At 34.5% G+C, this 13,817-nt stretch overlaps 1 protein-coding gene across 1 annotated transcript in view; it reads right to left on the bottom strand.

Annotated features, from left to right (window-relative positions):
- Window positions 1-13,817, bottom strand: part of TBC1D4 (TBC1 domain family, member 4) — a 204,213-nt gene that overhangs the window by 27,438 nt on the left and 162,958 nt on the right. The window contains exons 9-12 of the mRNA XM_012642152.1: window positions 12,915-13,141; window positions 10,986-11,150; window positions 7,163-7,186; window positions 632-792 (exon numbers count right to left, since the gene is read on the bottom strand). Coding sequence (XP_012497606.1) covers window positions 632-792; window positions 7,163-7,186; window positions 10,986-11,150; window positions 12,915-13,141 — 577 coding nt within the window. The remainder of the gene's footprint in view (window positions 1-631; window positions 793-7,162; window positions 7,187-10,985; window positions 11,151-12,914; window positions 13,142-13,817) is intronic.

Below are 13,817 nucleotides of genomic sequence, written 5' to 3'. Positions count from 1 at the left end.
CAGGCTAACATGTCAGGAATAAATAAAAGATCTAGCTTTTAATTTATTTACTTCTCTACAAAATTCTTTTAGATGTTATTTTCTAGCTCTCAAGTCTGTATCATTATATTAATATATATTCTCATTATCATGGTCGTTTTGTTATTATTATGTTTACCTTGCCCCTTTGGATGCTTTCACTTTAATTTCTAATAGGTCTAATATTCAAAAAGAGCTTCCTGTGCTCTCTTTTGGCTGACATTTGCCTAGTGTATTGTATCCATTTCTTTATTGGTCAACAGTTCTATGTTCACTTTGTTTTACATGTGACTCTTGTAAAAGACTTTGTTGCCTTTCCAATAAAAAGACTTATGACTTCTTTTCTAGCACTATCATAGTTCCCTATGCATTGTGAAGGAGGCCCAAATACAGGTTTTTGAAATTTACTCACTCATTCATTCATTCAGCAGTCAGGTAGTGAATGACTAATGTGTTCTAATGATACCTGAGAAGTAAACCACGATATCAGATACAGAGAGGAACGTTATTTCTCCACTGATCACTTAAATCTCTTTATATACAACATATTGCATTCTATTGCCTAATTTCTGACACTCGTAAGGAGTAATGCCTTAGGGAGCACCACACCAACCTTGCTGCTGCATTGCGGAGGGAGATTTGTTCATGGGAGATGCAACCCTGAGGAAAATGCGCTGTCGCCAGGAGATTCGGCGAGGAGTGACAGAGTTTCCTCCAGCGTTTAAGGACTCATTGCTGCAGGTAGATGATGTCCTTTTTCTCCCTTCTCCATCACTGTAGAAAGCAAATAAATACATAGCTTGTAAGGAGAACCACATAACACGGCACGTCCCAACGAAATAGGAGAACAAGCCATTCACAAGTTCCACTGCGGGCAAGCAGAAGCCACAGGCAACATGGAGCAATGCGTCACCCAGGCCACCACAGTCTGGGACAAGTGCAATGTAGGCCACAGCCCAGTCATGAGCAGCTCACCTGTTTCTACTCATTCCTTAGTAGCCAACCAGCTCTAGTTCTAATCTGAGGAACAGAAGTACTTATAAGAAGGAATAGAGGTTGCCTAAGTAATGATTCCACACTTTGCTAAGGAAATAAAATTAATAGCTTATTCTAAACAATGTAAATATTCCACAAAAGGCTCATAAGGAACCTTTCTTATAGCTCTGATAGAATAGGTTGACAAAGATAGCTTCTAATTGCCTGTGACTGTTAAGATCTATCTCCGAATTGTTAGCTACCAGTAGCTGGATCGTGACAAAGAATAATCCAAATATAGGCAGAACGGTCAACTTTGGGGTTATTGTTAGATGACATTTTAAAAAAAAATTGGGGTAAATAAGATAGGATTGGCTAAGTTTAAAAATATGAAGCAGATTTCTTTATAGCAGAGCTCCTTAGAGACTTAAAATGTTGGCGTGCATTATGACTTTCCAACAGAGAAATATGTGTGTAGAAATCCCCTAACTTATTTAAATGACCTGACCCTACAATCGCGTCCTCCAACGTTGGCAGGGGAAGGTGCTGTCACATCGTTCTACATTAGTGCTTTGTGAAACTCCCACGGGGAAACATTCTTCTGCTCTAAGAATTTCATTTCCTAGAAAAGACCACTCTGTTGTGCTAGGCCTCTCTGCAATAAACAGTCATTATGACTCAAAATTACTTTTGAAACCAACCATGTTTGCAGCTGGAGGACTACACAATTGCTACTGTTAGTGGTAGGAATACTTTACATTTTTCAGTTTCACAGTCTTTGAGCTTTCCTGAGAGAATGATGAAGATGCCAATATTTACAGGCAGTGATACCAACAAGGGAAGCTATAGGTGGGACTTTTGACGGAATAAAGAAGTTCAGTACTTAGGTCAGAAATGACGCTCAGCTAGAAAAGTCACAGCCCTCTCAGACACTCAGAGGAACTCAATAGTGCTGAGGCAACTGATAGTGAGAGGAGCACTTCAACGCCTGCCTGTCATATTTTCATGTACTCTGTGTGTCCACACTTACAGGCAATCCAGTTCTACTCTGGATCTATCTCCCGAAAATGTTACTTCTAGATTAGCTAAGTTAAAGTTAAGAAAAGGACACACCTCTGAGCTGCTATGCAGACAGCAAGTATCATGATGCATTATTATACTTTAGAAAGTACAGTAGCTGATACATACATCTTGATATACTCAAGCCCCCTTCGCTATGTATCCTGGAAAAATCATAACCCTAATATGTCTCCACTGTTCAAAACTCCCTACAATACTGAATAAATATGTTCCCCTTCACTTCCACTTTGGAAAGCATTAATGCAAGTATTTCCCTTTTAAAAACTGTGATTCAAATGTTCTATATATAATAGTTATATCCTGATAAATATTCTTGAAGTACTCAGTATCTTCATTTTTGTAACACTAACTCATTGGCAGTTATTTGCTAAATGCCCAATCAACAGTTATATTTCTAGCTCCTAGGGTAGTAATAGGTAAATAGTAAGCACTCAACAAATACTCACTGAATAAATCAGTACTTTATAAAACAAAATGAAATATTAACTCAGAAGGTTAAATCAAATGAAAAAAAACTATTGGCCAGGCTAACATGTCAGGAATAAATAAAAGATCTACCTTCTTAAAACTCTTTATTGGTAGTCATGATTTTAAGTCTTTTTGGTAGAAAGTCCTAACAGCTTTGTTTCCCAAAAGTACGGACTTAGTTCTGATGGCACTGGTAGGTATTAACCACGACAATAATGTTAATAAACAGAAAAAGGCATCTTTTTTCTAGTAGATGTTGTTCCTTTCCTAAATAAGGACATCTAATTTATAATCTAAGGTTTGAAAGTTAAATGAAATACTTATGGAAAAGCACTTATTCCAATGCCTCACAGGGTGAAATTTAACAAATATCAATTTCTCTGTACTTTTTTAGTAGCTCTAACAAACAAAACTATAGTAACCCAAATCAAAGGATTATGAAATGTTTATATTTTAATGCTGCAATTAAAACATCTTTTAAAAATCACCTTCTGGCTGGGCACAGTGTCTCATGCCTGTAATCCTAGCACTCTGGGATGCCGAGACAGGAGGATTGCTTGAGCTCAGGAGTTCGAGACCAGCCTTAGCAAGAGCAAGACCCTGTGTCTACTAAAGACAGAAAAATCAGCTGGGCCTGGTGGTATGCATCCGCAGTCTCAGCTACTTGGGAGGCTGAAGCAGGAGGATCACTTGAGCCTAGGAGGTTGAGGTTGCAGTGAGTTATGATGACATCACTGCAATTAACCCAGGGTGACAGAGTGAGACTCTGTCTCAAAAAATAAATAAATAAATAACTTTCTAATTCACTGTTAATGACATATCAAGTGTTTAGAAAGTACTAAAAATAAAACTGGGCAGTACCCATCTCAGTTTCATGACGGCCTGTAAAATATAAGCCTTGGGGAAATATGTTATAAAGATAGGCGCCCACTGATACCTATTTGAAAATGTCGTTATATCTAAATTTTTAACCCTGTAATATACATAAACTTCCAAATAACAAATTTTCCTCCCATGTCTTAAATTTGATGGCCAGTAATAAGCCAAGAATTAGCAGTCAAAATATAAGATATAATAATATACTGAAAAGAACTTACATAACAGACCCCTGAGCTTTTATCTTGTACTAAAAAACGACATCCTGAAAAAGCAGTGTGGTTGCTGAGATAAGGCAAAAGCTGCTCTGCTTCATTTAGTAAGAGAACATATGTATTCAGAAGTCAGGTTCCAGGTAAGGGTTTAAACCAGTCAGTGCAACTTACAGCAGTTTACTGTTTGATATACATTTACTCAGCAATCTGACATTCTTAAGGTGGTCATTTCAAGAATCAAAACATATGAAACATTTTGCATCAAAATTTCCATACCCTGACTTAGAAACTACACTGGGATGAGGAGGGAAAGTTTATTTCTTTTGTTTTTTGATTTTTTACTACAACAATAGTTTCACTTTAACTTCTCCTTCAATGAAACTTAGTATGTAGGAAAGCATAATGTCTATTTTTTGAGTGAAAATAAAACAAAACGACATGTGGTGTTTACTATATCAGTAATAGTAAAACTAAGACTCACAAAAGCACATACTTCACGCCAGGTATTGATTGTTCTAAACATTTTACAAGTATGAATTAATTTCATCCTCACAGCAACCTTGCAGGGTGGGTGTTAATTACTATTGCCATTTTTAGTGAGAAAATTAAGGTAGAAAGAGGATAAGTAACTTGCCCACAGTCACATGGAAAATACGTGAAAGAGCCACGATTCCAGCCCAGATGGTCCAGAATCCAGACACTCAGGCACTGTAGTTTATCATGCCAGTGTAAACACTCTAGACATTAGTTCTGACAAGCTCGAGAGGACCACAAAAACAAGGCTGTCAGGACTCCAAATTCCTCTCTATTTCTGGTGGAAAAATCAGTCTAATGGGCATTAAGCCTTTTAGTCAGGTACTTCTCTTTCCATTTTTAATGGAATAATTTCATTTATTTCAGTAGAGAAATAACTTCAGTGTACTATTAAGTGCTTCATTTATGTAAATGTCTCACTTCCTTTTCTTTGCTTTGAAATAACTGCATTCCAAAATGTATATCCTTTTTTCTAAATAAAAGGATCGAATAAAAAACACATTAATGGAGTAGAATATAATATATTCATATTTTAATCATCTCTACAAAAATTATGAAACAAGATATAGCCATTCTCTTATTTTTCCATATAATCTTTTTCCTTCTTCTTTTGTATTTTGGAATATAAACATGTGCATTATAAAATTGCTTCCCAAAAGACATATTCAGGACAAGTATTCTGTGTCAGCATTACCTCTCTCAGAATTTACAAAATTAGAAATAATAACTAGGAAGGAAATACAACTTGGAGAATTCCCACCCATTTTTTTATTGGTATATTCCAGATACGCATCCTATTACTGCTCACCAATTAATCAAGAACCACATCTGTGAACACAAATGATGACTTTATAAGTGGAGAAAATATCCCATATTATGTGTATCACCATGTGGGTTGGGAGGGCTATTTCCAAGTTCGCTGTACACAGCATCAATCAAAAGCTAGGAATAGAATATGATCCTATCAAAGCTTTAAGATAACTTTTTAATACATCCTTGAACAACCACGTACAGCTTTCACCACATCAACTATTAAATTAACATCACACTTCCTATGTTAACACGGAATTTTTAATGCATACTTGCCTACGTTAATAAGAATTAATTTACTGGCTATTGTACAGAATAAAGGTGTTCCCTCTAATGACCACTCACAGAGACACAACTTAAAGAAGATGTAGTTATGTTTTATTTCCTGCCAGGGCAACATAGATACACCTTTGCACAAAGGTAAATTCTTCTGCCAGGACCAGTTTTACGAAGGTGTTGTTCTGCTGAGCAGCAAACTGCCTTCTATCTCCCAACCCTTGAGCACCCAATTAAAACTCCTAGCATCGTAAAGTCCAAATAAATGCACACTGGCTAAACCTATATCTAAATCACAATGGATTACAACTCAGGATAGATAACAATGCTTGATTAATGTGATACCAATTATTTAACAGAAAGCTGGAAAAGCTTTCCCTTTGTAAATGCCTTAAGATAGGGTGAATGGAACAACACAGTGATGAAACTTTAGCTTTTTTCTAAAGGACCCACAGTACAATTTAACTCACAATCGCATCACGTATAGTTTATATAAGTTCTGGTTTCAACCACGTACATACCTGTTATCCTACGGAAAATCTTTGCTAATTAAATAAAACTGAGGCTAAATCATTCTAGTGGAAATCAATATATAGTATCTGAGCTATAAGTCAAAAGAGATAAGATTAGTCAGTAGAATAATGTGTAGAAAAAAACAATAATGAGAACAAAGAATTTTATTTCCTAAACTCTATACACTAAATGCATATTAGAAAAAAAGTTCTGTATATCGAAATTTAAAATGTCTCTGGGTAGCTCTTATGTTTATTCACATTCTTATAACCTAAGATAAAGAAAATAATATCAAGCGAAATATAAAACCTCTCTGAGGTTCAATCTGACCATGTGTAAAATAAGAAAATTATAGGCCAGATGACCTCTAAAGTAATAAACAGACCTAATTCTACACCTGTAGTAGGCAAACTAAAGGGCACAGGGTAAAACTAACATTTCCCTTGGGCTTTTAAAAATAGAGGAGAAGTATTATTTAAACGGTCTTATATCTAATCACCAAAAAGTATAGGTCAATCACAAGTCTCAAAAAAGTCACTTTTTGTCTTATCGATGTGGCAAAAATAATTTTATGAGGACTTTATTTTCCTTGAACATCTCATTCTAGTCCAATCCTTAATACTATGTTTTTACTCCAGCTACAAAGAAATCTAAATGTTAGCAGTCCCAAATAGGAAGATGGGCATGTATGTTTTTCACTGGGGTCGTGATATGGCCCAGTGTAGAAACCAAAACAATGCAGAAAACAGCCTTTTGCAGTTAAGTTGTTCACCAGTGATTCTGGATGTTTACCACAAAAAAAGCATGTGAGTCAAGAGAAGACATTCATCACAGATGCGGTTAGACTTCCATAATAAGGAACTAAGTGTTTTTCTGTGTCCAGACAAGTGGGAGGTCTGAAAGGCTTTAGCAGTGTCTCAAAGTGACCAGCGTGACAGGAATTAAGAGGAATACAAATAGATTAATAATCCTCTTCAGTTGAAAACCAGCTTCGATTTTATGAGTATGTTTCTTTTAGGATGTTCATTTCTGCATCTTCTCGGCATTTGGAATAATTTCCTCATGTGTACATATGTAACCGCCAACTAGCAAATTCACTTCTATTAATTTAAAATTAAAATTAGGCTTTGATTGAAGGCCATAGCATGACTGTAAGGAAATTTCAACGTGGAATAGAGTAGAAACAGGATTTCTGTTTGCAATCAACATTTTATATGGTTATTCATGATCTTTGATTATACCAAGGGTTCCATCTTCCCTACTATACAGACCTCAGAGCACCCAGGAAGATGGCATGCATTCAGGAGACAACCAAAACTGCCTTTTAAACTAATGGTGATGTTCAATTGAAAGAATCTGTGAATTTTTTAAACGAAAATATTTAGATCTCTAATCACCTTGATTCTGAAGTAGTGTCCTGTCTAGTACAACAGGAAAACAAGGAATGGCATTAGCACACACAGTCATATGTTCAAAATCAGGATTTAGAATAAAAAGTCATTCCCATAAGTCATCAATAAGTCACAGGTAAGGTTACTTTAATAAGAAACTATAACAAATAATTATACTATTTTTATCAGTGCATATAAGAGAACTAGAACCAAAACTTTACCACAAAGTACTTTATCAGCAAAAATCTTATTTTCTCACCAAAAAGTTTTATAAGTGAATAGAAGTAATGATTATCATTTACTCTTTTTTGACTATCATTTAGTTTTGAGCAATGAATATAAATACAGATAATTTTTAAAATATAAGCTTAAAACCTGAGGAGCAATTATAAGAAGTAACAAATATGCCTATTGGTAAAAAGAATATATTTAATAAATGAATGTATAAAAATATACCATATCATCATATAAAATTATAGTTTGGCTACTAAACAATGAAATAACATCGAATTTTGAAAAATTAGTTCAAAATAAGGCAAAACAAAAAATACACTTATTCCTCTATCATTTCAGTGCTGTGCAAATAAATCTACTAATCAATTATGCAAAAGATCTTGGCTCCTTTTTCTCAGCCTGCTTAAAAACAGTAACCTGTTAATAATTCAAGATAGTGCTCCTAGAGAAGGATGCCTAATCTGAATTTAAAATTCCAAATTATATGCTTTTTAAAAAGTAATAAGTATTGTTAGCCTAAATCCTACCCTACTCTGTTCCCTACTTGACTATGTATAGAGATCCATTTTATGCAACTCAGATATTATGTTCCCAAGTAACAAAAAAATTATAATTGATAGTATTATGAACCCCCTCCCCTCATTATTCTAAATAGTTCCAGATATCATGGTAATTGTGCATGCTAGATATTCTCTTTGCAACAAGTGATAACAAGAGACATAGAGTTCAAAAACCACTGGATTAAAACCATGTTCTTGAATATCCTTGTTCTTAGGAACTATACCCTTAAGCATTAAGAGTAGAGCGACATGATGCAGGAAACCTATTCACAAATGGCTTAGAATGAAGAAATATATACATGTAAGTATATGTATGTATATATGTAAATGGACAAAGAGAATGACAAAGCAAATGTAGCAAAATGTTAAAAACTGATTAACCTGGATAAAGGACTAACAGGGGTCCTCTATAATATTTTTGCAACTTTCCTGTAAATCTGAAATTATTTCAAAATACAAATAAAAACCACTCTCTTCAAGATTGTAACTAATAAATTTACATTTAAGTGACTTACTGGTTGAAATAAACCTATTAAGAGTACATTTTGTCCTACAATTTTACTACAGTGTAGATATTCATCAATAATTCATATGTAAGTACAACTAAAGTCATGTACAGTAATGGTCAAGACAATACTCTTTTCAAAGCCAAAAACCTATAAACAACCCACACGTCCTTTCACGAGAAATGGTTAAATTGTGATATACTAAACGGAATACTATACAACAAGAAAAATGAATGAAGTAAAGTGCACATAAAAACAGGAACAAATCGCACAAAATAGTGAAAGAAGCCAGACTAAAAAATATATATATATTGTACTGTTCCATTTATATAAAGTTGAAAATCAGCCAAAACTAATCTATAATATTTGAGGTCAGTATGGGGGTAGTAACTGAGTGGGAAAATGACAGGAGGTGCAGGCGTGCTGGTAGCATTCCATTTATTGATTGGGGTGGTGGAGAAATAGTGTTCGTTCACTCTGTGATAATCCATTGAGCTGCGTGCTTATGACCAACTAGTGTGCTTGTCCATGAAAATGTTTTTCTTTTTTAAGTATACTTTAGGCCTATTGATTCTATGCTGTCAAACTAAAAAACTACAGATAAGTGTAGAAAAAAGCACTCTCTGATTTTTGGAATTACAGCCAAGGAAACATTTAAAAGTACAGAAAATAGAATAATTTTTTAATAATCCTACAAATTTAAAAGTTCTCCACATATTTAAATATAGTGCTACAATATGGTGAAATTTTTTCAAACCCAAAATTCATGTATATTTGCCCTCTGACTTTAATATACTTCTATTAGAATAAGGTATAGAGAGCTATGGGAAGCTATGGCAAGAATAATACATACCACTAAGCAGGAACTCCTGAAAGCAAATGAATAACCTTATATTCAACAATATAAATAATCTTTTAAAAAAGAAGTCACCACTTTTGTACTCTACATCCTATTCATGACTAACCTGTGACCTTTTTAATGGCTATTCCCAATTTTCACGTTCAGGCATAGTTCTGTTTCAGGAAGGAAACTGGGGTTCTCTATATGTTTACTTAAACGTAACAATAAGAAACTGCAAATAGATTTGAATGAAAGTGTATTCTCATTAGTAGGCAGTATTAATAGCAACACAGCATACTGATATTTTTATATATGTAGACTCTTGGTTCTCTAAATGCATTTCATATTCCATATATATTATTTTTGTGGCTAACTTCCTTTAAGACTTCTCCCATTAGGTTGTCCCTGAAAGCCCTTTAAAATAGATTCTTCATCTACTTTCTTCACTAGAAATCAAATTCAATGTTTGAACATGACTTCATGCTGATGCAGAGGAAAGTTCAGATTCAAAATTATATTAATTCAATACGATTTATTTTTCTTGGAGTAAAAAAACAGGCATACATGGACAAAAGATACTCAGATAATTCGAAGATTAGTCTAATTTAACTAGTTAGTGAAGGTTATCTAGTTAAATGCTAACTTTTAGAATTTCATAAGTCTAAAAGAAAACAGGCCAAAAGAATATCCGAAAAGGTCTTAGTGGCACAGAGGCTGGCTGATAACACGTGTTCCCTGACTACAAGAATTGCCAATTGCCCAACAACTAGAAACAACCCAAATGTCCACCAGCAAGAGAGTGGATAAACTGTAGTGTATTAAATGGAATACTATACAGCAATAAAAATGAATGAGATAAGCTAGACACAAAAATAGGAATGAGTCTCACAAACTTCTAAGCTAACAGCAATCCCTTTAGAAGTGTTCTCAATTTAGCCCATGACTTTCCAGAGGCTGCTCATATCCACCTAAGAATTTGAATGATTCATTTAATATCATGTATAATTTCAAATTTAAAAAGAGTCAATTCTCCAAAAATCACTACATCTAATAAGCTATATTTTCCATACTGGAGAAAAAAACAAAACAATATAGAATGTCTACAAGATTCAAGAGATCCTTCATGCTCTCTGAGAGTTGCTATCAACATGATCCTGTACCCACTATGTGATGTACATTGAAATTTAAAAAGTCTGTCACTGAAAAATCAAAGAAATGCCTAGGAAATATTCTATATACTTAAAAATAAAGATATATTGTATCTATCACTTTAGTACAGTTGTTTCAATCAGTGGCTCTTGGGTGCCATAAAATATATCTAGAGAAGCTAAGAAGGAAAAAAAGGCATGATCAGGGAAGGTTTGTTTAGTATGCATTAGCATCAGTTCTTGTTCCAAACAACACAAAGCTTACACTCTGGGTTCCGAGGCAAGAAATACACAAATAATCCAAAAAAAAAAAAACATACTTCAAAAAGATAATCATGTCATCAAAAAGCTTTGAAACTACTGGTTTAAAAAGTTTTCTTAATAAAATTAATTGGAATTGAAACCAATATATTAGAAACAGTAGAACAAGCACAACACAAGGATGCATAATTATCACTTCTGAATTAATCAGCCACTTTTTAGTAACATATCAGTATATCACTGCAGAAAATTTTGCTTTGCAAACAACACTGATCTCACCTGATTTCATTTTCATATTGTGGGGAGAGTCTACCTGAATTCTGGTAAAAGCTTTTCAGGAAAGAGGGGGCAGTGAAGGAAGGGGCAGAGGAGGAAGTGTGAAGACTTGGAAGACTGGAGGAAGAATTACTCTCCTTGTGCATGCGTCGAGCTGAAGGAAGAATGCTGAGTACAGAAAACACAGCAAATTTGTCTTAATTTATATTTTGGCAAAATCTTCATTCACTATGAAAAAGCATATAAACAGGTTCTTGCTATTAATTTAATCTTTCCTTTCAAGGCTCAGTGCTGGATCATACATGGAAAAAAAAAAAGCATGCAGTTCTCTATTTAGATGACTATGACCTAATTTCACTCTTTCACAAATTGAATTCCTCATCTATGCAGTATTTCTAACCATCTGTGTTTGTTGCTAAAAAACTCTTAACAACTTTAGGACAAAAAGTGTTTGTTTTTACATGCAAAAGACACTTCAAGGGAAAAAAGTAGGAAAGCACAAATTACAGGAAACAAGTTTCCAGAAGGAAAAACTGATTATCAGCAGTTCAAAGACTGACTATTTTAAAGATACAAACCCTTCTAAATATTTAAGAACAACATGTTGGTTGTTGGAAGTCATCATAATACCTTTGGTTTAACAAACATTAATGTCCATGTTTTTTCCTGAAGACTGCGGAATTGTGCCACTATGGTTTAATCTAAAGCCCAAAATCTAGAAAATTCTTTTTGTAGCAAGTTTTCACAATGACACAAATAGCATCTGTTTATATTGATAAAAATTGTTTGAAATTATACATTATAAAATGTGGAAAATGTAGGAAAAAAGTGAGATATCACTTATAGTCTAAAATAATTGATGTTTTACATTCTTAAAAGTAATTTTTCCTGAAAAAAAAAGAAGAGTTTTATTCCCTTGGGTAAATACAAATGAAGTGATCGTTAACAAAACCTTGGTATATATATATATGAATACTTAATCTCATTCAAATGCAAAAATAAAATCTGAGGATAATTAATTCTGTTGATTAACTTTATGTCATAAACATCTTATTTTTAATTTCAAATCATTCAGAAAACAGCAATGAGAATAAAACTGTATCCTTAAAAGGAATGATGGTAAATTTTGATAACACTTGATATAAAAATTAGCCTTCTTGTTTTACTTCAAGTTCTGCTTTTTTTCCCCTTTCCAACCACCATCCTTATCCAACCGTTTTCTGTATTAAATTCAAAGGTAAAGAAAAGAAGCAAAATTAGTTATAAGACATAAATTCTGATCTGTACTACATAGTAAGTATATCATTCTATAATTCCAGGTTTACTCCCTTTAACATTTCTCACCAAATGTCAAATAACTTTGTTAAATTATTTTTTAAATACTATGTAAGATCATTTCTAATGAACAGTGCCTGTCAATTATGGTATATATTGTCTTCTTTATAGATATATAAAATTTGTAACAATTTTCATATTTAGCTTTAGTTTACTATGTAATAAAATACAACCAAATTATCTCATGTACGAAGGTAATTTAGGTGATTTTTTAAAACCCTGGTATTTTATTCTAGGCTAACAGGAAGTTCTACTGCTATGTTATTTTCAAATTTGCTGACTTTGTTTCTCTAGATCTGTCATCAAGACTGAGTAATGTGCTGTCAGCATGTTTTCAGACAAAACAATTGCATGATATCTTGTTTTCTCCATTTTTCTGAAAGAAAAAAAATTTCCACCCAAAATGCATTAACTCTTCTCTTTGGGTATGCCTTAACCTTGCCTTGTTTCCCTTAGTAAATAAATTAGTTTAATTTTGTGGTGTTTCTAAAAACTACAAGCTGGTTACAGCATGAAGTCACAATCCTTGACTCCAGAGTGATCAAGGGGGTGACAGGAGAGTTGGATATGACGTTCTGCAGACAGGCTGGGACTCACCTGCACTGTTCGATGGAGCTCTGCCTCAGCAGGGGGGAGCGCACGCCGTGAGCCCTCCCGTCCTGTAAATGCAGCTTTCTCTTTGTACTCGAAGGTGGGTGGCTGAACGTGTGTGCCCGTCTTCGAAACTGCGGGGAGTCGGAATCCTCTTCAGGGAATGTTTGCCAAGCTGAAGACAGTGGGGACGCTGGTGGTGTCCCTGGTGGAGAGTCCCCCGGTGAGTAGTCCTGAAATGCAAGCAGGAGGGAGGTCTTTCTTTCCTACGTGGGTCATGGCAGACCTGCCGAGACGCAGAGCTCAAAAGTGACAGTGCGCCTCATCTTCCTCCTGAGTCATGGCAAAACTGTTTTTTTTTTCCTTTTACTCAATCTATGCTGAAGGCTAATCGGTATCACCACAACCCATTTCTTTTGATAAGCAGCTGTAAGACAATATCCGTAAAGATAGGCCAGAAAGTGAAAGGGGTGATAAGAAAAGGTATTCTTTATCCTGACACTGTGGCAAAATGCTACAGCTACTGTACTTTTCTCACTGTTGTCAGAAAGATGAAAAGAGATCATGACCAAAAGAGGGTGGAGTCTGTGTTTACATGTCTCCCGATTTCCGTGACATATCAGTTGCGTGCTTCCTGCACTGTCAAAACAATATCACAATGTCTAAATGTCCAAGTCTCATGGCAAAGCCTTTGGGAAAATAAAATAAAGCCTGTTAAGTATCTTCCTTCACTGTGGATATTTCTATCCGAATACATGCTCCCTGAGGTAAATTTCTTTTATAACACATGAAAAACAGGAAATGAATGAAAAGTGAGCTATGCTGGAATGCATCTCATATTGCATGGGTAGACATCATAAATCTTTCAATTTAGGCAGGTATGTTGTTTATGCTTCCAGAACAGGCACC

The sequence above is a fragment of the Propithecus coquereli genome, unplaced genomic scaffold (assembly GCF_000956105.1).
Source record: "Propithecus coquereli isolate 6110/MARCELLA unplaced genomic scaffold, Pcoq_1.0 Scaffold176, whole genome shotgun sequence".
In the NCBI taxonomy this organism is placed as follows: Eukaryota; Metazoa; Chordata; class Mammalia; order Primates; family Indriidae; genus Propithecus; species Propithecus coquereli.
Note: the sequence above shows the minus strand (reverse complement) of the source record. Positions and strands in the feature narration are given on the sequence as shown.